Here is a 20542-nt window from a genome sequence, read left to right on the forward strand (position 1 = left end):
TGCCAACAATGTGCAATTTCCCCATTGTGGGGTAAATAAAAGTATATCTTATTTTATCTTATCTATCGTAAAAGGGGGGGCAGCCAGGTACAGCTGCTGGTGTGAAACCTGGCAAAAAAAAAAAAAAAAACAGCTGCATAAATCTCTTTACACGACCCCGAAACACTTCGTCTACTAAGTCGGAAACGTCGAAAAACCTTTTAATAAATGTTAATCATTCAGGCGACAGCGTAATGTTGTGATTTCGTCGCGAAAATCGACCGAATTAGAGGAAAACTTAAGGCAGGACAAGCGTCTGAATGGGACCTCGGCGATGCTAAGGTGCAGCTAGCACCGTTAGCATGATGTGTGAGAGGAGCGGAGGGAGGAGGAAGGGGGGGCAGTAGCCGCAGAAACTTGCGCAAACAAAAGAGACTTACCTAAATTATATTCCGGTCACTTTTTCATTAAATTGTGTCCAGCTTGTGTAGAAGAGGTGAAAGAAATCCCGCAAAAAAAAGTATCGTGTTGTTTTACGTCGCAGGCATTAGCTTCGCCGCTTGGCTTAACGGCTGTTCAGGAGGCTAAGCTAGCAGCTAGCTAGCTTGTGTCGCCCTCTGTGTTAAAGAGCCTCTCGGAGCTGGCCCACTATGTGGCCCACTTTACGCACAGGCTCCTCGGGAGGAGAAAAAAATAAAAAAAAAAAAAAAAAAAAGAAAAAAGAAAAAGAAGCCGCCTTCAAGTTGCTCCAACGTTGTCTCTCAAAGTGTCGCCTCCCGAGTGTAACTCGCAGGAAAGCAGAATAAAAAGACGTCCCGAAACAGTGGCATTAATAACATTTAGAGAAAAAAAAGCATAACGTCCACGACATTCAGCAAGGAAATACAAAAGGCAAGAAAAACGACCTCCGGCTGAGCGAAAGCTTTTCCTCTTAAAGTGTGCCGCACCCAGATGTTTTCGCTCATAGTTTTCCCCTTAATCTTTTTTTTTTCTTTCTTTCTTTTTAAAAAATATGTAGACAAATATAGTGGAGCTCCTACATGGAGGCTGTGTCTGACGCGGAGAGTTTCTTCCCTGCGACCTCTGCGCCTACATGTAGGAGAAGTCGTCTTCTTTCCAGCCCGTGTGAGCCCCCGCCGATGATGCTTTCACTATGTCACCGAGACACAGACACCGTTTCCCCCGCTACCTGCCCCCAGCCCGGCGGCTACTAGACGGAGCTCCGCATCGCGCTACCGCAACGTTTATATGCGCACACCGCAAATGGAGAACAAGCACCAGGAGGGAGGAAACAAAAATATTTTTTTTTTTTTTTTTTTTTTTCAAACACATGTACATTTATACACAATTTGCACCGAGTACGACAGTTTGCTTTGTTGGGGTGTAGCGCCACCTGGTGTAAGAATAACTTTTTCTTGTTTTTCTTTTTTTAAATTAAATGATGTTTTCAATAAAATATCTGCAGACATCTCACAGATTTCATTACACAAACCTAATTTCTTTCTCCATTAACTTCCTTTCTTCCTTTCTTTAACACATATTTATGCTGATATTGTGCAATAACTCATGATTCACTTTCTTTTCTTGTACGTATTTCCTTATATATATATTTATTGCACTCACCATGTGCAATGTCCCACATTCAATGTTATTATAGAGCAACAACTTGGAACACATGTTCACATACACTTGTAAATATTTATATATATATATTTCTTTTTTTTACATTGATGCATGGATTCTTACTGTAACTGCCTACTTATTCTTACATATTCTTACATTTCTCTTTGTTCTCAACACCAGTTCACTCTGAGTAGGAGCTGCTGTAATAAAAGGTAATTTCCCCCTTGGGATTAATAAAGTAACTCTGATTCTTTATTTATTTCGAACATGAACAACTGATTAAACATATAACAAAAGTTAACATAAAAAAACAACAACCAAAGAGCCAAATAAATTTGTCCGTTTGCATTTTGACTTGTAGAAGACAGCTTGACTAAGAGTTTTTGCAAATTATTAACTGAATTACTACTTAATTCTGTTTATCTGCTTAATTCGTTTTGCAATCCATGTATATTGTTTCTTGCATTGCAGACATCTTGGCTTGGCAGTTTAAAGATTTCATTACATAAACTTAAATTCTTTAGAGGGATGATTTTTTTTTCTCCATTAAAAGTAAAGTTCTGTGAGCCACCTGCCTTCGGTTCATACACATGTGAAAGTTGTTGCAAATACACTTCAAAAACAGCATTACACTAGAAAGAAGCTAAATATTCTTATATCCGATCAAATCATCTTGTATTATAAAAAAAATGGGTTAAACCTTTTTTTGCTTGACAAAAATTCCTAAAATAAGCACAAAGTTCTTGTCTCTGAACAAAAAATGTATTTCTCTGATACAAATATTTTGTTTTCTTGAAATTCCTTGTTTGCAGTTGAATGTAACACAATCTGTTCTTTAAACTCTGTAGAAGACACATTGACAAAGGGTTTGTGCAAATTATTAACTAAATTATATCTTAATTCTATTTACCTGCTTCATTTTTATTGCAATCCAGGTAAATTTCATCTTTCACAGTGGAGATCCTGGCTTTTAATTTAAATATGTCATTACAGAAACCAGATTTCCTTTAAGGAGGGATTATTTTGAGGCACCTGTTCAGTCGTCAGAGGAAGAGAAGCACAGACAGCATTTAAACACAACCACTTTCAACTATATTCACGGTTGATGTCCGCGGGCCTCTCGTCCGACACCAGCTGGGACACAATCCAGTCACCTGCAAATCCTCCACAGGACAAGCAAGGAATGGATAATGGAAGGATGTTTTAAATAAAAGACCTGGAGGCGTATTAAAGATTTAACTGCAGAAAACTAATGGAGGGATTTTTTTTTTCCATTGATAGCACGGTTTTGTGAGGAGTCACCTTGCCTGAATACTGGTGCAATTTAATGCATGGAAATCCCACAAATCTGTCTGTAGCTTTGACATAATTTTCCGATCTCTACAGCTTCAATCTTGCTAAAACAATACTGTCATTCCTGCTTTTTCACAGCAGCCACCTTGACTTATTATTGAAGGAAAATCACAAAAAATGGCAGCATTTACAACATTCATGTTGACCTATAATCACTATATCCACTTGTACAGCTCGTCCCCCGCATCTCGCCCAATACCAGCTCCATTCATAGCGACCCTCTGCAGGATAATGGCTGCAGGGATACAGGGTTGGGCGGATATTCAGTGCTGGAACTGTACAGTCTAGTCAGTCGTCTTTTGGGACTGAGCCACATTTGCTTAACATGATTTTCGGAGTCAGTCAAGCCAAAATGGCTGTAGTAAAGACTCAGACTTTTATCGATCCACATGGGAAATTGCTTGGTCACAGTAGCTCAGATGTACATAAAAAAAAAAAAAAAAAATAGATGGAAGACAGTTAATAAAAGGGTTCTTGTGCGTGCTGGCTTACATACCGGGACACTTAAATCAAAGCAAAAACATTGTTAATATTAAGAGCAAACTTTTTCTTTTTATGGCGAGTCAAAATGAACGCCGGGGTAAAAGTCTCATTGCATATTTAAATTATGACATTTGTGTGTCTTCTTTCCTAATCAGTCCTTTGCACCGGAAGAAGGAGTCCTGACACGGCGCACGTCCAAGGAAGGTTTTCAGCATGTCCATTCCATCCACAGAGCCCCCAGCCTCCAGAATCACCCGCCTGTACTCTCTTCCCACCTGCGCTCAAGGCACAGAGACACAGATAAACACATGTTTCACAAATTTGCACCCACGCGCATGTGACAGAATCTAAGAGACCGACCTTGGGATTCATGATGCCTTCTTTTTTAAAGCGGCTGAAATAAATGTCCATGGAGTAGACTTCGCTCCACAGGTAGCTGTAGTACTGACCGTCGTACCCTCCGGCCAAGTGGCCGAAACTGGCTGTCATGTTTGTACCTGCAGAGAACAGATATAATAAAATAACAGAGAATTAATTTATCTTTATAGTTGGTAAATGTTGGGGGGGAAGTTGTTGTTTGGCCTTCACAATAAGAGCTCTCCAGTTCTGAAGCGTTTTTTTTTTCTTTTAAATATACAACACAGTGATTCTTACTCTTCTAAAAAGCCATAGACCTTCCTTCATGTTGCCTTGTCTGCTCTGATATTTCTCAGTGCATGTCAATATCAGCTCTACCCTTGCTATCTGTAACTGTGAAGGCAGTTTAACTGCCTGTTGAGGCATGCTTTATAGCACCTGTTTGCATGTGTTGCTTTGCATGCTGTTGCATCAGCCTACAGGACGGTTCTAGTCCTGTGGTTTTATTTATCTTCCATGTATTTTATTTGTGTTGTGCTAATAAGGCTAATAAAAAAAAATACTGAGTTTTGTCTTTCTCTTGTACAAGTACGCCGATCAGCCACAACATCAAAACCACCTGCTCTCCTTGTGAGGAGAAAAGTTTCTCAGCAGAACACTGAATTGTCACAAGATGATGTCATTGACGTTTACTTCTTCCGTCAGTGGTCATAATGTTGTAGCAGATTGGTGTGTAAATCAATAATGTCCATGATCCTCGTATGTTCACTTTGGTTCATCTTTCTTTTTACGTCTAATTTAAGACTAAAGATGAAGCAGAGTTCTCATTTCCTTAAAAAATCTGAAGAGAAATCCTGATGCATGGATTTCTTTAAACATTCACAAATCTGACCTGGTGTGGCAGGAACGCCCAGGATGTCCTGGCAGTGCTTTGCGAACACCTCAGCTGAATCCCCTTCAGGGCTGCTGTGAAGCGACTGGTCCACTTTGCTGAGAACGACCTGACGCAGGTTCATCAGACCTAGAGATGAAGCAAACGCGTCAACAGAGGCTCCTGACTTGTGAGCAAATGTTTCCGAGCAGAGCAGTCAAGCGTCCCGACCGGTGTTGGCGACTCTGGACTTGATCAGTTTGTCGAGCAGATCGTCCGGGATGGGGCTGCCGTCCTTGTAGTGGCGAGACATTCTTCTCAGAGGTTCCTTCTCCCAAACCCAGTTCTCGAGCATCTGAGACGGCACCTCCACGAAGTCTGTCTCCACCTGAGTCCCACTGAACTCTGAAAAAGTGGTCTGATACAAAACGCGGGACAAGTTCAGGCTCCTTCTAAGTCAAATACACCATAAAACCACCCACCCATCTAGAGCAGACCCCATAGCCCAGATGTTTTTGAGGTACAAGGGACATCTACAAAATATTAACGCCTGACTCCTGGCTGCAAACCTTAGAGCACAGCTCGTGCATGACGTGACCAAACTCATGAAAGTAAGTCTCCACTTCATGGTGTTGGAGGAGAGAGGGCCAGCCTTTCCTGGGTTTGGTGAAGTTAGCCACCATAGCTGCCACTGGAAGCCTGCGTTTCCCATCAGGTCCTCTGCAGCCCGGCTGGAGCCCAAAGCAAGCAGCGTGGCCATATTTTCCTTCCCTGGTGGAGGTTGAATTCACAAATGAGTTAAAAAAAAAAAAACCCAAAAGATTAGAGATCAAGAGACATGCACATGCACTGATGTGAAGAGACACACACTACTCTACCTCGGATGCAAGTCTAGGTAGAACTGACCGACCTCCTCTCCGGTTTCAGTGTCCTGAGCTGAATAAAGCTTGACATCTTCATGCCACACGTGAGCACGTTCCACCTCGGTGAACCTGAGTCCCAGCAGCTCCTGGTAGATACTGAACAGTCCCTCCGTCACCACGTCGAGCGGGAAGTACTCGATCAGTTTGTCCTTGTTCACGGCGAACTTGCACTGCTCCACTTGATTCATGTAGTAGGGTAAGTCCCAGGCGTTGATCTGCCCGTCGAAGCGCAAGCCCTTCATCAAGCACTCCCTCTTCTTCAGCGCGAGAATGTATTTCCTCTCCTTAATTCCAATGGGTTTCAGTGTCTCATAGAACTTATCTGTGAAAGGGGGAAAAAGGAAAAAAGTTATTGTATATAGAACAGGTACAAATCCAATGAAATGTATTCGGCATCCAACCAGAAGCACAAACAGCCAAAAAGTGCAAAATGTTTTAGTGATTGTTAATTTGCAAACTTTGTTTTTTTTGCAAGATGTGTCCTTTTCCACATTCCACATTGAGCCTGTATGTTATAATTCAGTTTGCTCAGCTAGCCCTTTTCCTTTTTGTGATTTATGGCGACGTCTAGAACCCTGCCCCACGAGCCATAAATTACCTGCATGCTACGCTTCACACGAGAGACCTGCACTGCAACATACGTGACACTCTCATGTGCACGAGGGGTCGCGTTACTGAACTTCCCCATTTTTCTGTCCAATGAAGCGCTGCACTGCGAAGCTGTTCATCTAAAACACATCTAAAAATGACAGGGAACGACTGCATTTGTTGCGTGAGTGCCAGAGGTGTTGAGGTGGTGTCAAAAGGATTCATACCTAGAAAGTCAGACACATTGCTCGCATTTTTGGCCATGTTGACCCCCAGCACATAATTAGCATGGTTGCTGTAACCAAGTAAGGCTGCAACCTTCGCCCGCAGCTGTATCAACTGTTCAAGGATTGCTGTGTTTACCTGAAAAAATAAGAAGATATCAAAATTATTACTAAATCGGTATATTTCATTAAATGTTTAATTGTGTTCATTAAAGGGCCAATGTGTGGGGTTTAGTGACACCTAGTGGTGAAGCTGCAGATTGCAACCAACTGAACATTCAACACCTCAAGTGTTAAAATGCAGATTCCATCTTTAGAGCCAGTGTTTGGTTTAGTGAAGACAACTGGCAGCACAACACAGCGGATTTTATGTGGATGAGAACTGTTGTGACACGTGATTCGCGGTTTTAAAGATCAGTGTGGTGGCTTTGTCCTTCGCCATCTTGGCAGTGTGTAACTCCACATTAAAAAAATGGAAATGGAGCATGAGGGGAGCTAGGCTGCCGGTAGCACTAGCATCCTAAGACAGTACCCACCGTTTATTTAAGGCAGTCATGCCTTAAATTGTGGATAGAAAACACTGTGCGTCCTTCTTTAGCTTATTTAGCTGTGTAAATGCCGTAGGATGTTGCAGCACCACTTAAGCTCTAGCACCGGCACTTCTGTACATACCTGCACTTTCTGTAAATAAAACCTTCTTTGCACTTCTGATTAGATGCGAACTGTATTTCATCGGCTGCGTACCTGCACTCAGCACAATAACAATAACGCTGAATCAAATCTAATCGCAAGCTAGCAGCTGAAGAATATCTTCAACTTGCATAATAATAACTTAACGTAGTGTAAGAAATGAACTTATGTCAGAATTTCAAGATGACCTGTTTCGTGTGATTAGTTTTGTATAAGTAAAATAAACATGATTATTATATAAAGAGTAACTTATCAGTAGACATTTTACTATAATTATCAGGTATTTGAGTTTTTTTTTCATCAAAGTAACCTCCTCTGGCTTTAACAACAGCATGGCATATACAAGGCATTCATTCTGCAAGGGATATTTGTATGCAGACTCTCAAAAGCCAAAGTGTCAGAGTGAATAATGCAAACTGTGATTTGTTTTTTTTGTTTGTTTTTTACTTCAGCACTGAAGTTGTGACTCTTGCAAATCTCCTCGACCCCTAAAACTAAGCCCTTCTTCTTTTCTTTTGCTGACATTTATTCAGCAATGGTCTGCTAACATCAGTGTACGCCTAAAATGGTGCATATCAGTAAAAGCAGTAAATACATCCCAAAATACATATAACTCACAGCTGTTTTTAAAGAAAGGCCAACTTCGAAGTTGCTTCCAAACTTTAGGCCTGTAGTGTAAACATGTCTGGTCTGGTCTAGGTGGTACATGTCCCAAGTTGGTCAATGGTATTCACTGTCAGTGGTCATAATGTAATGCCGCATTTAACAGCCTTATATATCCTCTGCAAGTCTATATGCATCACCTGTTGCGCAACATCATCGTGACTCGCGGTCGGTAAAGTGTTGGATACTCGGACTGATTATCAGCCTCCGGTTACCTCTTTACACCTGCTGTGAAAAGCCGCTTCCATCTTCCTCCGGGTTTCAGGATTGTGACACCTCTTCATCAGGGGGTAGTAATGGGGATATTCCAGAGTCACTTTATACTTGCCCTCCGCCGTCTTATCCAGGCCGTTCAGATAGCTATCAGCCAGGCCGCCTTAACGAGAAGAGGAAAGAGTTAAAAGGCATTCATGGCGGCGCCGTGTTCAGAGTTGGATGCAGTTGGATGATCTTACCCAGTTCATGCTCAGAAAAGACAAGAAACGTGTTGTCCTCGTTCAGGTTCTTGTTGAACTCTATGGAGAGTTCACTGATGAGCTTGGAGGTTCTCTTTATTTCCTTTGGAGAGGAAAGAACGCAACAAGGGAAGCACGTCAAAAAAATCCCATTTTATAAGATCAGTTAAGACTGGTGCAAAAATTACATAAAATACATGCATATACATGTTGCATTACCTCTTGTATTTCCTTGGACAGATGAAGTCCTTTCCTCTGGCCCAGTGTAACAAGCCTGTCCAAGAATCTCTTCTCCTCAGCTGAAATCTTGACATCTTGGAGCTTTTTCTGTCGTAAAAATAATCATGTAACACAAATGTATATATATAAGCAGAAATAAGGACAATTTGCTAAATATAATCACCTATTTATACTCCATGCCAGCCAGTCAGTCAGAACTGCATGACATAAAATATGGCCCTGGCAGCCGCTGATTAACTGAGATTAAATTTCTTTCCGAGACTAAATAAGAACCAGCTGTGGGGTGAGAGGAGGGCAGTGTATAATTGATCTGAATATAAACACAGCTACTGTGATAAACGCATCCGATCCTCACACGTTAGACTCTTACGATTAACACGTCATTCTTTTAGAAGCCTTATTGAGGGACAAGCTTTTTTATTTAAGCGTTTATGTGTTTTTGAGGTGTACCTGCAGGGCAGTGATTCGTCCGAACACATCTTCCCGCATGCTGATCTCCACGTCAAACTCTGAGAGCTTCTTGTCGGCCTCCGTGCTCGCTGACCGGAGCTCCTTAGACGCACAAACGTACTGGGGGAAGTCGAGGACGTGGCGTGAGGCTGAGAAAGCAGAACAAACACAAGGAGTTAACTAATCCCATGAAAAGATCCAAACAATCACTGAATCATTAGTTTTATAATCAGAATCAGATTTTATAATTGTTACGGGACACTTTAAAAACACCCTAAAAATAGCATATATTAATATTTTTTTCTACTTTTTTTTTTACATAAATCATTAGTAATCATAAATACTATTATTGATATTGATTATATTCTGACTTTTTACATTTTATATGCCAGTGCCTGTGATGCAATGAAATTTTCTTCAAAAAAAACACATGAAAATTGGAATATTTTCAATAATATAAATGCAAAGTGGATTTTTCTTGATTATTAGAGACTTGGACATGTCAATGATAAGTAGCAACACTGATTTTTATGAGACTTATTTTATTTTTTTCATAAACACATGCTATTTTTAGGGTGTTTTTGAAGAAGACACTTAATGGTAACAATTTAGGTTTGGGATTTGAGTTTGAAATAACTAAATTTGCTAAACAAAATACACACCTCTGCTAAATATGATAGCAAAAAGCATAACTACCACTAAAATATCAAAAAAATAAAAATAAAATGGAAAAGGACACTTTTGTTAAACACGTACAATTTTAAAAACATATTATAAACAAGTGGTTTTTATTTTTATGAGGCCTCAGTGTAGGTGTTAGAAAATGCCACTCACATGCATGTAACAGGTGTATTTGTCAGCATCTATTTTAAGATGAGGGCGGACACATGTGTTGCGCACGGGTTAAGGGATCCAGACTCTGCGCTGTAGTCTAAATATTAATCATGTAGCGGCAGCAATAAGTCGATTAATCAATTTAAAGATTACTAAAAATAAATCTGCAGCTACTTTGATAAGATAAGATAAGATCATCACATGTACAAAGGTGCAGCAGCTTGGACTTGGACCAAGAGATATAAAAGTAAAAATTAAAGTAAAGCACATTCTAATTAATGAATGATTGCAGCTGCTTTATGTTAGTATTTGGAGCTATGTGACACAAAGGACGTGTCAGCCACAGGCTCAGGCGACACATGCATGCGACTTACAGGCATAATCCAGCTTGGCATTAGCCAAGGCTTCCAGGGTGTTCTCAACAGAGACATTTTCTACGTCCAGAGCCCCGATGTCATCGTAGATCTTCTTTACTCTGGCGATCAAGCTGTCCGTCGTGGACCTGATCTCGTCCGGAGACAGGTCCCACCTCAGGGTGCTCTTCTCACTTCCAGCCTGGGAGCAGCCTCTGGCCGATATCACCGACCCGTTCGGGATGGTCATTCTCAGGTTTACTGGTTTAGAGAGCCTGCAGCGGACGTAAATTCCAAACTTGTATTACACAGTGTTATTATCCCCTATAAAAATAAATGAATAAAATAAAGAAGACAGTCGCGAGTTATCTGGAACAGGTGGCACCAATGTAAGCAGTGAATTCTTGAAACGTGCTCTGGATTTTTTCCATGCTAAGCGGTGACCTTTCCTCACGTCCAGTCCATCAGGGTCAAGTTTCACTGCATTGGCAGCTGAAGGCTTTTAAAAACATGTTCATAAAAAAGCGTGGCTGCAGAACCCCCAACAAGCAGCTCAGTAATTTATTACGTTTTTTTAAATAAATAAATTAATAAATAAATAATGCTCGATAAACTAAACTTACAGCACAGCAATGAGAAATTATTAAAGAGTAGTGTTTCAGTGCAATTCCCTTAATCTGTCTAAACAACTTCACAACCGTCTCCTATCTACAGGTGTTCCCGATTTTAGAGTTTTATGAATGAGAAAAATAAATATTGCGTGTAGACTACAACAACAGTTATTACGGTAGCAGTTTATGTTGAAATATGAATAAATACGCCAAAAATAAAAGAAAAACGTAATGGTCCTTGTTTCTTCCTTTCATAAGGAAGTTAAAAAAAACATTTTTTTAACTGCGAGCTGTAAATGTCCTTTGTCTTATGCTTGAAAATACCTGCAAATCGTTCTGCATGCTGCAACTCTTATTAGCGAGCACATGCCGGCGGTTTCATGCGGTTTTATGTTTCCCGAGCAAAAAATAAAAAATAAAAAAATAAAAATACTTGTCGCCGTTTCTTACTGTAACTCGGTCCCACAAGCAGAAGCACAAACAGTGCAGCACCACTAGCTTTTTTTTTCTTATTTATTTTTTTTTTCTTCACCTCACCTACTTCCGCTATCTACGCGCATGCGCACGAGAGGATGCCATCAGTGTGAGACGGTCCTCATGACGCGGAGGCAGCAGGCAGCAGACAGCTGGATAAGAGCTCAGGTAGGGAGGGGGGCGGGGATGGGGGGCACCGAATAGCATCCTTACACTCTTACGTTATTAATATAGCAGCTTCATAATCATTGCATGTGCGTTTCCTCTCATTTATTTATTTTTTGGGGGGTTTGCTCCCCGCCTTGCTAGCTGCATATTTTTTTTTTTTTTTTTTATTGTTTTAGCATCACATTAGCCACAAGGTGCGCGAGCCCTGCTATCAGGAAATTAAAATTGGCTTCCGGCGTCATTTTTGTTTAAATTATCGTTATGTTAAATAAGCTTCAATTAGGCGTATAAGGCTTTTCTATTGTGGTATTACATCATAGCTTCTGCATCATTGCATGTACGTGTGGTGTCAACACACACATATAAACGCACACACACGCAGAGAGAGAGGGAGGAGGAGGAGGGAGGCAGGGGAGGATGGCAACGCATGGCATCAGCACGTGATGGAAACATGAGGCTGTTTGTTTTGTGTCTGCGTGTCTCGTTTCTCTTAAAATCAACCAAAAAAGCAAGAATAATTTTGCTCTCATCCTCCCATGAGTTGTCTTGGAAACAACAAGTGCACGCGCCGTCACCATCCATCCTCCCTAATAGTAGGTGCTGGGATTATGCAGTTAGGGAAGAGGGGGGCAATTTTATGCTATTTGGGATTCGGGAATAAACTTAATCCGCTGGATTCCAGTGGCTCGAATTCACTTAATTATATGATGAGAAAAATCTGCTGGCTTAAAGGGAATCTGGAGTTTTTACTACTCATTTACTAATCCGGCTTAGAGTAGTGACTAGATTACAACCAGTATCCCAGTAAGAGTGTCTATGTGTGTATTTAACGAAGCCTTAAAATCAATTTGAAACATTTCTTATAACATTTCATAAATGAAATATAAAGATGTTTTTTTAAGTACATAATATAAGGCAAAATGTGGCTTGTTAATTAATTCCATATAAAAGGACAAACTAATGGAGTTGCAGTGAAAGACAGAGTCATCTTTTCGTGTCATCTGTTCGTGTCATCCTCAAATGGGGAGATTGTTGTTTGTCATACAGGACAGCAAACACAACAGTGTCTTATGGATTTGAGTTGAGTGGATTTAATAAACTTTGCAGATGTGCATCTTGATATTGTGTTACCAAAGAAATGGGTTCTCTAAACTCAGGTTTTTGCTCATTTAAAAATAAATATTTTTAATGATGGAGAGAGAATTTAGAATGATTATCAAAAGCCACAGACTCTCATGCAGGAATTAAAACAAATTTCTGTTGTACTATCATTAAGAAATGATCCGGTCGCTATGAGTTTATGTGGCGATAGTTAGGAAATGATATTTATTTGTATTTCTTTTGAAATCAGATATCTTGTTGTGACTTTATTACTAGATTATGAGTTTTGGTTTTGGACCATCTCATTCATTTTACACATTTATTATTTCTGAAGTGCCACCCTGTGAATTAATAATCATCGTTGTGTGGGCTCCTTTCTGTTCCGCTCCTCAAACAACTTCCTGTGCCCGACCAGTTTCTAGATAAAAATGGCCGTGGAGAAGCGCCTGGCATTCTCTATTGTGCAGTTCCTCCGAGATCAAACACATTGCGGTGCTTTGAATTCTGATGAGCAGGAGAGCCTTGAAGGTAGGTCGACTCTCTGTGCACTGTGGAAAGCCACTTTATAAATATAGGGCACATTTGCTCTGCCCATTTCAGAGTTTGTGCATCATTTATTCTTATTGTTATGTTATTATCCCGATGTTTAGTGAATAAACTTTAGTTTTTTTTTTTAATCAAACACATTAATCAGAGTATGATATGAAGCAGTGCGTGAAAACTGGACAGTTTCGATTTCTTTGCTCTGAATGTGCAGCCAGGTTCTGACTCACCGTGATTAAACTGTCCGCCACGGTTCTTTTGCCGTTATGCTAAATTATTCTGTCACATTGTCCGCATTCTCCACTGCAGTTGCGATACAGTGCTTGGAGACCACCTTTAAGATCAGCTCCAGTGACTGCCACCTCGCAGTGCCACAGCCACTCACAGAGATATTCCTCAATGCCCTGCTCAAGGTTGGTAAAAATATTCACCCCATTCGGATGTTAGGTTAATAAATAGTGTCACCATATATCATGCTCAATGTATTTTTCTTCTTTTCTTTTGTCTAGAATTTACCGTACGTTTAATTAAAATATATCTAATGTAAAATAAGTGATTGCATTCCTCGTCATCCCTTAAATCTGACTGACCTAATTCAGCAAATGTCCAGCCAAGTTGTGCAATTACCGAAATGGAGACGACCCAAGTGCAGTCAGTGTGTCTCATCGTGTATCTGTAGCATAAGCATATCTGTGTCTGGAAGGCCCAGTCACTGGTTAATCCACTTTCCTGGCTGCAAGGGGACAGTCCTGTCTCCGTTTCTGGTCACTCTTTACACCGTGGATTTCCGATACAGCTCTGATTAGGTGTATTCAAGATGAAGGCGGACTTTGTGGAGTATAGGACACTGATTGGTGGACTTTGTGGAGTGGTCCCAGGCAAACCACTTACCTGAATGTGGACAAGATCAAGGAGCTGGTCACTGGTTTCAGGAGCCCATCACCATCCAGAGTCCAGTAGTAAAACCGCTACAAGTACCTGGAGTCTACATGAACAACATGTTGTACTGGATCGACAACAGTGATGACTTGTTAGGGGAGTAGTACCAGCAAAAAAGACATCAGCAACAAATTGTAGACTGGACATGTGATTGGTTAGGAGTTGGAGACGTTTGTCTCAGTGAGGAAAGAGGGGCACTGGACAAACTGCTGTCCGTCATGGACAATCCTTCATATCCACTACACAGCCCAAGGACCCCTAAACTAATGGGAGATTAAGTAGGGACCCTCTACCTATTATATGTGTTAAATTCAGCCTGGTGCTATTTATAAATATACATTATTATTAACATTTTGCATTAAATATTAAGTTGTAAAAATGATACCCAGGTTCAAATATTAATTAATATACATATATATATATAGCTGCACAGTTAGCTTCTTTTTTGCTAATACTGCAGCGTGTTGCTGCATCACTGAAAAAGTGAAGTGCTGACTGAAAGATGACGTCTTCTGTTTGTGTATTTAAAGAAATTTAAATCTGTGGGGGAAAATTAAAAAAAAGTATAAAAAATGTCTAATCAACCAAAGATTTTGCAACCTATGCACTACACCAAACATTAAATGGGCAGAGGAACTCATTCTCCAGCAGAGTGATTCAGCTCCTCCCCCATAACTTCTTTTATTCCTTCCTCTGTCCAGCTTTATAACATCTCATCTAAGCTTCTGTGACCAAGCAATTTCCCTTGTGGATCATTAAAGTCTGCCTAAGTTTAAATACACCAAGAAGACAAAAACAACACTCCAAGCAACTCATCAAAACATACCATAGAGTTCAGTTAAATCCATCATTAAGAAGTGGAGGGAACTTGGCATTTGTGTATATTTACCTAGAACAGACTGTTCTCCCATGCAAAGAGAATGTCAAGACGCTTTGAAGGAGGTAAAAGCTTCAGATTCTTCACCAACCAAATCTTCATGGGAGAATGGAAAAGAGAAAGCCACTGTTGAAGGAAGCTCAAATCTCTGTCCCGGTTTAATTTGATCAAAATGGAGCTTTTGGCGGCATCAGACACCGCATCACAAACACACAGTCCCCACTGTGAGGCACGGCGGTGGTAGCATCATGCTGTGGGGCATTATTTATCACTGAGACAACCCTGGAACCTATAACGTAGAGAAAATGAAATAAATGTATGTTCCATTATCAACATTTAGCATTATTCACCTTCTTCATGGCGGAAATAGTATTTTAATGGCTACGTGTTTTGCAACTTTGCAGAACGACAACATAACCATACCAGAGACCTCGCCATCTCCTGAAGACATCGAACGAGCAGAGCAACTTAAGAATGAAGGTAATTTAATATTAAGTGCATTAGGCCTGTTACCTGCGCCTTCCTTTCCAGATCTTTATCTTATGGTGCTAAAACTCAGCTAACATCAGACTGTAAGCTAAAGGTGAGCTTCTTAACTTATCCAATCTCATCCAGAGTCATTTGGCTGCTGTGAAGCGTTTGCACCTGTGACCTAAAACGGGGACACTGTCTGATTAAGGTTAATTTATTTTTAAGTGAAGGACCAGCTCTGAATATGAAGAGAAAAATTAGATATGCTTCAAGCTACGTCATTTCAGAGGTCTGGAAATATAGTAGAAATAAAGTGAATGGCTTTAACATCACTTAGAGTTGCAGTGATCGATGGTTGCAGTAGATGGGTAGAGAGGTAGTAGATAGACAGTAGTAGTAGATGTTTTCATAGCAAGAAAAGGTAGAGAACTTCCACCAGATTTAATCCGTAAGAGCTGCACAACCAAAATAAATAGAGGCCAGGTCAACACCATGGTCCGTTCTTCATGTTTTTTTAGATGTTTTTGGGATGGGGGTGTCTGGTCTGGTCTAGGTGGGTGCTACATGTCTAAGTAACATCCACATGAATGAATGTCAGGTCCAAAAGTTTCCCAGCAGAACACTGAATTGTCACAAGATGGTCGATGTTATTTCCTTCTCCTGTCCATGATCCTCATACGTTCACTTTGGTCCATATTTCCGTTTCAACTCTGTTAATAATCTAATATTTCAGGGAACAATCACATGAAGGAGGAGAACTACAGATGTGCAGTGGATTGCTACACTAAGGCCATTGATCTGGACCTGAGAAACGCAGTGTACTACTGCAACAGGTATTCACAACACACCGAGTCTGCGTGCTTCTATCGTAGCGATTAAAATAAGGCCTATTGAATGGATTTAACACTTTGCAGGGCTGCAGCTCACAGCAAACTGGGCAATTACACTGAGGCAACTGGTGACTGCGAGCGGGCCATCGGGATCGATCCTACCTACAGCAAAGCGTACGGGAGGATGGGGTAAGCTAACTCAAGTGCTCCATAAATGTTTTTTTTTTTGTTGATCTATCCCAGGTCATTATTTTTCACCTTTTTCCTCAGTTTGGCTTTGACGGCTATGAACAAGTACCCGGAGGCGATTTCCTACTTCAAGAAAGCTTTGGTATTAGACCCTGAAAACGACACCTACAAATCCAACCTGAAGATTGCAGAGCAGAAGCAGAAAGAAGCAACCAGCCCAGTAAGTACAAACTATCCTCGCTGGTTATAGAATATATATATATATATATAATGAATATTAAGTTAAAGTCTTTGACGTTTTTGTCGTTGAATGTGTACCACAGATAGCTGCTGGACTGGGGTTTGACATGGCTAGTTTAATCAACAACCCAGCCTTCATCAGCATGGTGAGAGTCCTAATATCTACAGTTTAAAATAGAAAGTAAGGAGACAGAGAGCGAGAGAGAAAGGTTCTCTGCTTGTTTTGTTTCGGATAATTAATCCCTGGGGTGATAGTCGGCCTGTTAACCAAGCAGTTATTATCTAGAGCAGCGGTTCCCAACCCGGAGATCACAGAGGGTGCGCCGCTGATGTTAGAGCACAAAGTCAAGATATCACTGAAGTATTCGCCCATTTAGATGGATGAAATCATTAAATCAACCATTAATGTGTTCAGGTGGAGGTGATTTAAACACTGACAGGTCGTGGGTAAGACGGAAAGTAGCAGAGCCATAAAAACGGAATGTAAATTTGAGTTTGTTTATCCTGTGTGAATGCGCCACATGAAACACGGACGTAGGGCGTAATATCTGAACCACAGGACGTCCTCAGGTAAAACTAATCCTGTGCAAATAGGGCTTTTGAATACCTGGTTGAGATCCAACCGCAGCTGATGCTGCATTCAAGACAAACTGGGAAAAAAAACGAGCTCTGAGTTGTTAAACTCAGAAATCACTGCTTCCATAATAATAAATAGCTGCTGGACACATTTTAATGTTCAGCATGTGGATACAATATACCAAACTTATTTTTTCTAATCTGAGTTAACCTGTAACGTGAACAATATGTTAACCGAAATCTGAAATTTCCTAGTCGGAATATAGAATTTCCGAGGTTTTGTGAAGGTGTCTTATCTAAGGCGGGGTTTGTTTCATCAAAGTCAGTTGTTAGAAAGATGGAGAGTTAATTTATGAAGATGGGAGAATGTGTCCTAACTACAAATAAAATAGTAAAAATAATAATGATAAATAATATTAAATGTTGGGAAGTAAATTTTGAGTTTGAATATGATCTACAGCTGTTTTCGTATCAATTGAAACTAATTTAAATGGTTAAATTGAATAATTCCAGGTTGTACGGGGTCGGGGGACCCCACTTATCTTAAATATAAGTAGAGGGCGAGGGGGGGGGCTTCAAGGAAAAGAGGTTGGGAACCACTGGTCTAGAGCGAAGGACCACGTGTGGGGCCGGGAGAATCCGGACTTGTTAAACGATGACACGTGGGAACGTCTGCCGGGCCGAGAATGCTTCTCCAAACACGGCAGAGATTTATTACACCAACAATGACGAGACGCATCTAAACCCAATAGCTGTGTGTGTGTGTGTGTGTGTGTTTGTGTTCATTCAGGGCCTATGCCGCTATATAACAATAACAATAATAATAATAATAATAGGAGTGTTTTTTCCTTATTTAACTGCCAGCGTGATCACAAACACACGTTCACAATAAACAATAGATCTGAGCTGGATTTCTGTTTCGCAGGCCGCGAGCGTAATGCAGAACCAGCAAGTACAGCAGCTGTGAGTATGATCGGCATTTCATTACACACGGGCTCACATTTCAAGTTGTAGTTTTTAGACGACAATAACTCACCGTCTCTGTGTGTCGGTGCGTGTGCTCAGTATGTCAGGAATGATGTCCAACGCGGTCGGAGGTTCTGCGGCAGGTGTCGGAGGACTGTCGGACATTTCCAGCTTGATTGAAGCGTAAGTTTAGCTGAATTAAACATTAAAAACGTGCAGTTACACGCTGGACTGTTTCTTACCTGGATGCCGTCTCTCTTTTTTTTTTTTTTTTTGATCAGATCAAACTTTGTGTAAAAGGCAGTGGAGAGGATTTAGGTGGATTTTGTTGCTTTAAATCAGAGCCAGACTGGCCTCAGCCTTTTTGTGCCAGGCCGCTGATGCTATCGATCTGCTCCTCTGGCTCTCGCCGAGAAAAGCAAACAAAGCAACATCTCCCCTCAATAACTCTTCCTCTAAAACCATGATTTATTTATATTTCGGGATTTCTGAAAACAGGGTTAGAATCGTAAAGTTGTATCCGAGTTTATGGAGTTTGAGTCTTTGCAGATGCTGCATAAGTCTCAACTCTCTCTGGAGACACTTTGGACTTTGGAGGCAGGTTTAGAAAACAAAACTTTAAACTGTAGTCAGATTTGTGAGTGCATGCACCGATCAGGCATAAGATTATGACCACCTTCCTAATATTGTGAAGGTCTCCCTTGTGCCTCCAAAACAGCTGTGGCGGGAAAAACAATGACCTGGGATAGATCTCAAAAAAGTTAACTTACCCCGTCCTCCCGTACGCTTTACTGTAGGTAGGATCGATCCCGATGGCCCTCTCGCAGCCACTAGTTGCCTCGGTGTAATGAAAAAGCTGCAGCCTTGCAAAGTGTTAAATCCATTCAGTTATTTTAATCGCCAGAATAGAAGCACAGAGGCACGGTGTTGTGAATACCTGTTGCAGCAGTAGCACACTGCGTTTCTCAGGTCCCAGGTCTCAGGTTGGTGCATCTTAACTGTAAGTGTCCACATTGTGACGTTGTCTCTGTCTCTGTCTCTGTCTCTGTCTCTGTCTCAGGGGACAACAGTTTGCACAGCAGATCCAGCAGCAGAACCCGGAGCTGATCGAGCAGCTCAGGAACCACATCCGGAGCCGTTCGTTCAGCGGCAGCGCCGAGGAGCACTCATGATCTAGTCAGGTATCAAACCCCTGAATCCTGAACCAGGGGTCAAACAGAATACATGAGATAATATCACTCTGTTACCATAGAAACAAAGACCACTTCTCCCATGTTAGTGTTTCCATCTCATGAATTTCCTTAATAATGCGTAGCTGATTATGAGATAAATGTATTTGCGTTGGCTAGTTTTAAGCTATTATCTACTGTAAGTGGATCAGATTTCAGTTTCATGTGATTTATTTATTTATTTTTTTTGCAGCCAAAGTCACAAGTTAAACACATTATTAACACGCGCAATTTGTTCTGTTTTTGTTTTTTTCCAGCTTCATGTTATTTCTTTTCAAAGGAAGGGCAACCATATGACGCGATTACAATCTCTACTACACCCATTTCTTAAAGTCCCCGGCGCTGCTGGAAAGAAGGACGGGGTGGACGGCACTTTACTGGGACTAAAAGGCTCCGGAGTGGAGAGATGAGGAGACTGGACCGTGAGATGAAAACATCCCAAACTTCCTGTTAACACCCGATGACTAAAAAAAAAACAAAAAAGATCCCATTGAGCCGAGTGACAGAGTAAATTCTTCCCTCAGAGCTTTTACATTCTGCAGAGATGCTGTTTTCTATGTCTACCGCCCTCTTCATGCCCTCAGTTAAAGGTCCCGTGTGTCTGCAGGATAAATAGAGGTTAGGGAGGAATGTACTTTTACAGCGTTGCAGGGAACGTCTCCGCTTTTTTTCTCACACAGATACACATCAGGTCTACCTTGTTGTCGTTTATAGCGCATCCTGTATTATTTTTCTACTCACTACTTTCGCCGCTTTCCAGCGAGTTCTACTCAACCTTTGATTAAGACACACGGTGTAATTGTGTAGCGGTGTTTGCAGCCTGCGTTTTTTTGTTGTTAACGGCACTTTAGGAGAAAATAACCATCCTCCCCCTCGAAGCCCATTTAACGGCTCATTAACTAATAACAACGTGTCCGTATTGTTCATTTTGCATGCTCTTAAATCTGGTATTTGAGATCAGATGCTTTATGGGAACAGTTAGGATGCTAGGGCAGGCAGCACATTGTTTTGTCAGAGTAAATGTCTTGAGATTAAACACTTACTGAAATATTTGTGTGGTATTTTTGATTTTAAAGTGCGTCAGCGCAGTGTTTTAACAGAGGAGTTCGGTCAATTTAGAGGAAATAACCCTGAACATGTTGTTTTAATCTCACGTTTTATGCCACGGTGTAAACTAGAGTTTGGTAATATACCGTGTCCGAAATTGTTCACTCACTTCCTGAACCCTCCTCCCTATGTAGG

The 20542-nt window shown here is 40.9% G+C and overlaps 3 protein-coding genes across 7 annotated transcripts in view; 1 reads left to right on the plus strand and 2 right to left on the minus strand.

Moving 5' to 3' along the window:
• The window catches only part of erbin (erbb2 interacting protein), a 52063-nt gene extending 50776 nt beyond the window's left edge, over positions 1-1287 (minus strand). For 4 of the 5 annotated variants that reach the window (XM_047569834.1, XM_047569835.1, XM_047569832.1 and 1 more), the window contains exon 1: positions 420-1287. The gene's annotated coding sequence lies outside the window, so the exon portion shown is untranslated. The remainder of the gene's footprint in view (positions 1-419) is intronic. The other variant, XM_047569836.1, reaches the window with a different exon arrangement.
• Positions 1288-1832: 545 nt separating this feature from the next.
• Positions 1833-11229, minus strand: nln (neurolysin (metallopeptidase M3 family)). Its single transcript, XM_047569014.1, has 13 exons — positions 11022-11229; positions 10108-10361; positions 8900-9048; positions 8429-8536; positions 8210-8312; positions 7970-8130; positions 6405-6540; positions 5545-5911; positions 5236-5437; positions 4898-5084; positions 4688-4816; positions 3799-3935; positions 1833-3713 (listed from the first exon to the last, which is right to left on the minus strand). The coding sequence occupies exons 1-13, from the start codon at positions 11063-11065 to the stop codon at positions 3561-3563; spliced, it is 2130 nt and encodes a 709-aa protein (XP_047424970.1). The 5' UTR covers positions 11066-11229; the 3' UTR covers positions 1833-3560.
• A 28-nt stretch (positions 11230-11257) lies between these two features.
• sgtb (small glutamine rich tetratricopeptide repeat co-chaperone beta) lies at positions 11258-20350 on the plus strand. Its single transcript, XM_047570282.1, has 12 exons — positions 11258-11339; positions 12856-12968; positions 13293-13396; positions 15204-15279; positions 16004-16103; positions 16185-16289; positions 16371-16509; positions 16613-16675; positions 18031-18068; positions 18171-18254; positions 19132-19252; positions 19558-20350. The coding sequence occupies exons 2-11, from the start codon at positions 12869-12871 to the stop codon at positions 19241-19243; spliced, it is 921 nt and encodes a 306-aa protein (XP_047426238.1). The 5' UTR covers positions 11258-11339; positions 12856-12868; the 3' UTR covers positions 19244-19252; positions 19558-20350.
• The last annotated feature ends 192 nt before the right edge of the window (positions 20351-20542 follow it).

Source organism: Mugil cephalus, chromosome 19 (assembly GCF_022458985.1).
Source record: "Mugil cephalus isolate CIBA_MC_2020 chromosome 19, CIBA_Mcephalus_1.1, whole genome shotgun sequence".
NCBI lineage: Eukaryota > Metazoa > Chordata > Actinopteri > Mugiliformes > Mugilidae > Mugil > Mugil cephalus.

Excerpts from the sequence above, each read along its gene's own strand:
- sgtb (XM_047570282.1), top strand. The coding sequence starts at position 12,869 with ATGGCCGTGGAGAAGCGCCTGGCATTCTCTATTGTGCAGTTCCTCCGA. Across the intron at positions 16,104-16,184 it reads GCAGTGTACTACTGCAACAG|GGCTGCAGCTCACAGCAAAC; the intron begins GTATTCACAACA and ends AACACTTTGCAG. Across the intron at positions 16,676-18,030 it reads ACCCAGCCTTCATCAGCATG|GCCGCGAGCGTAATGCAGAA; the intron begins GTGAGAGTCCTA and ends TCTGTTTCGCAG.
- nln (XM_047569014.1), bottom strand. The coding sequence starts at position 11,065 with ATGTGCTCGCTAATAAGAGTTGCAGCATGCAGAACGATTTGCAG. Across the intron at positions 9,049-10,107 it reads TGCCAAGCTGGATTATGCCT|CCTCACGCCACGTCCTCGAC; the intron begins GTAAGTCGCATG and ends CTGCTTTCTCAG. Across the intron at positions 6,541-7,969 it reads TTCACAGCAGGTGTAAAGAG|GTAAACACAGCAATCCTTGA; the intron begins GTAACCGGAGGC and ends TTATTTTTTCAG.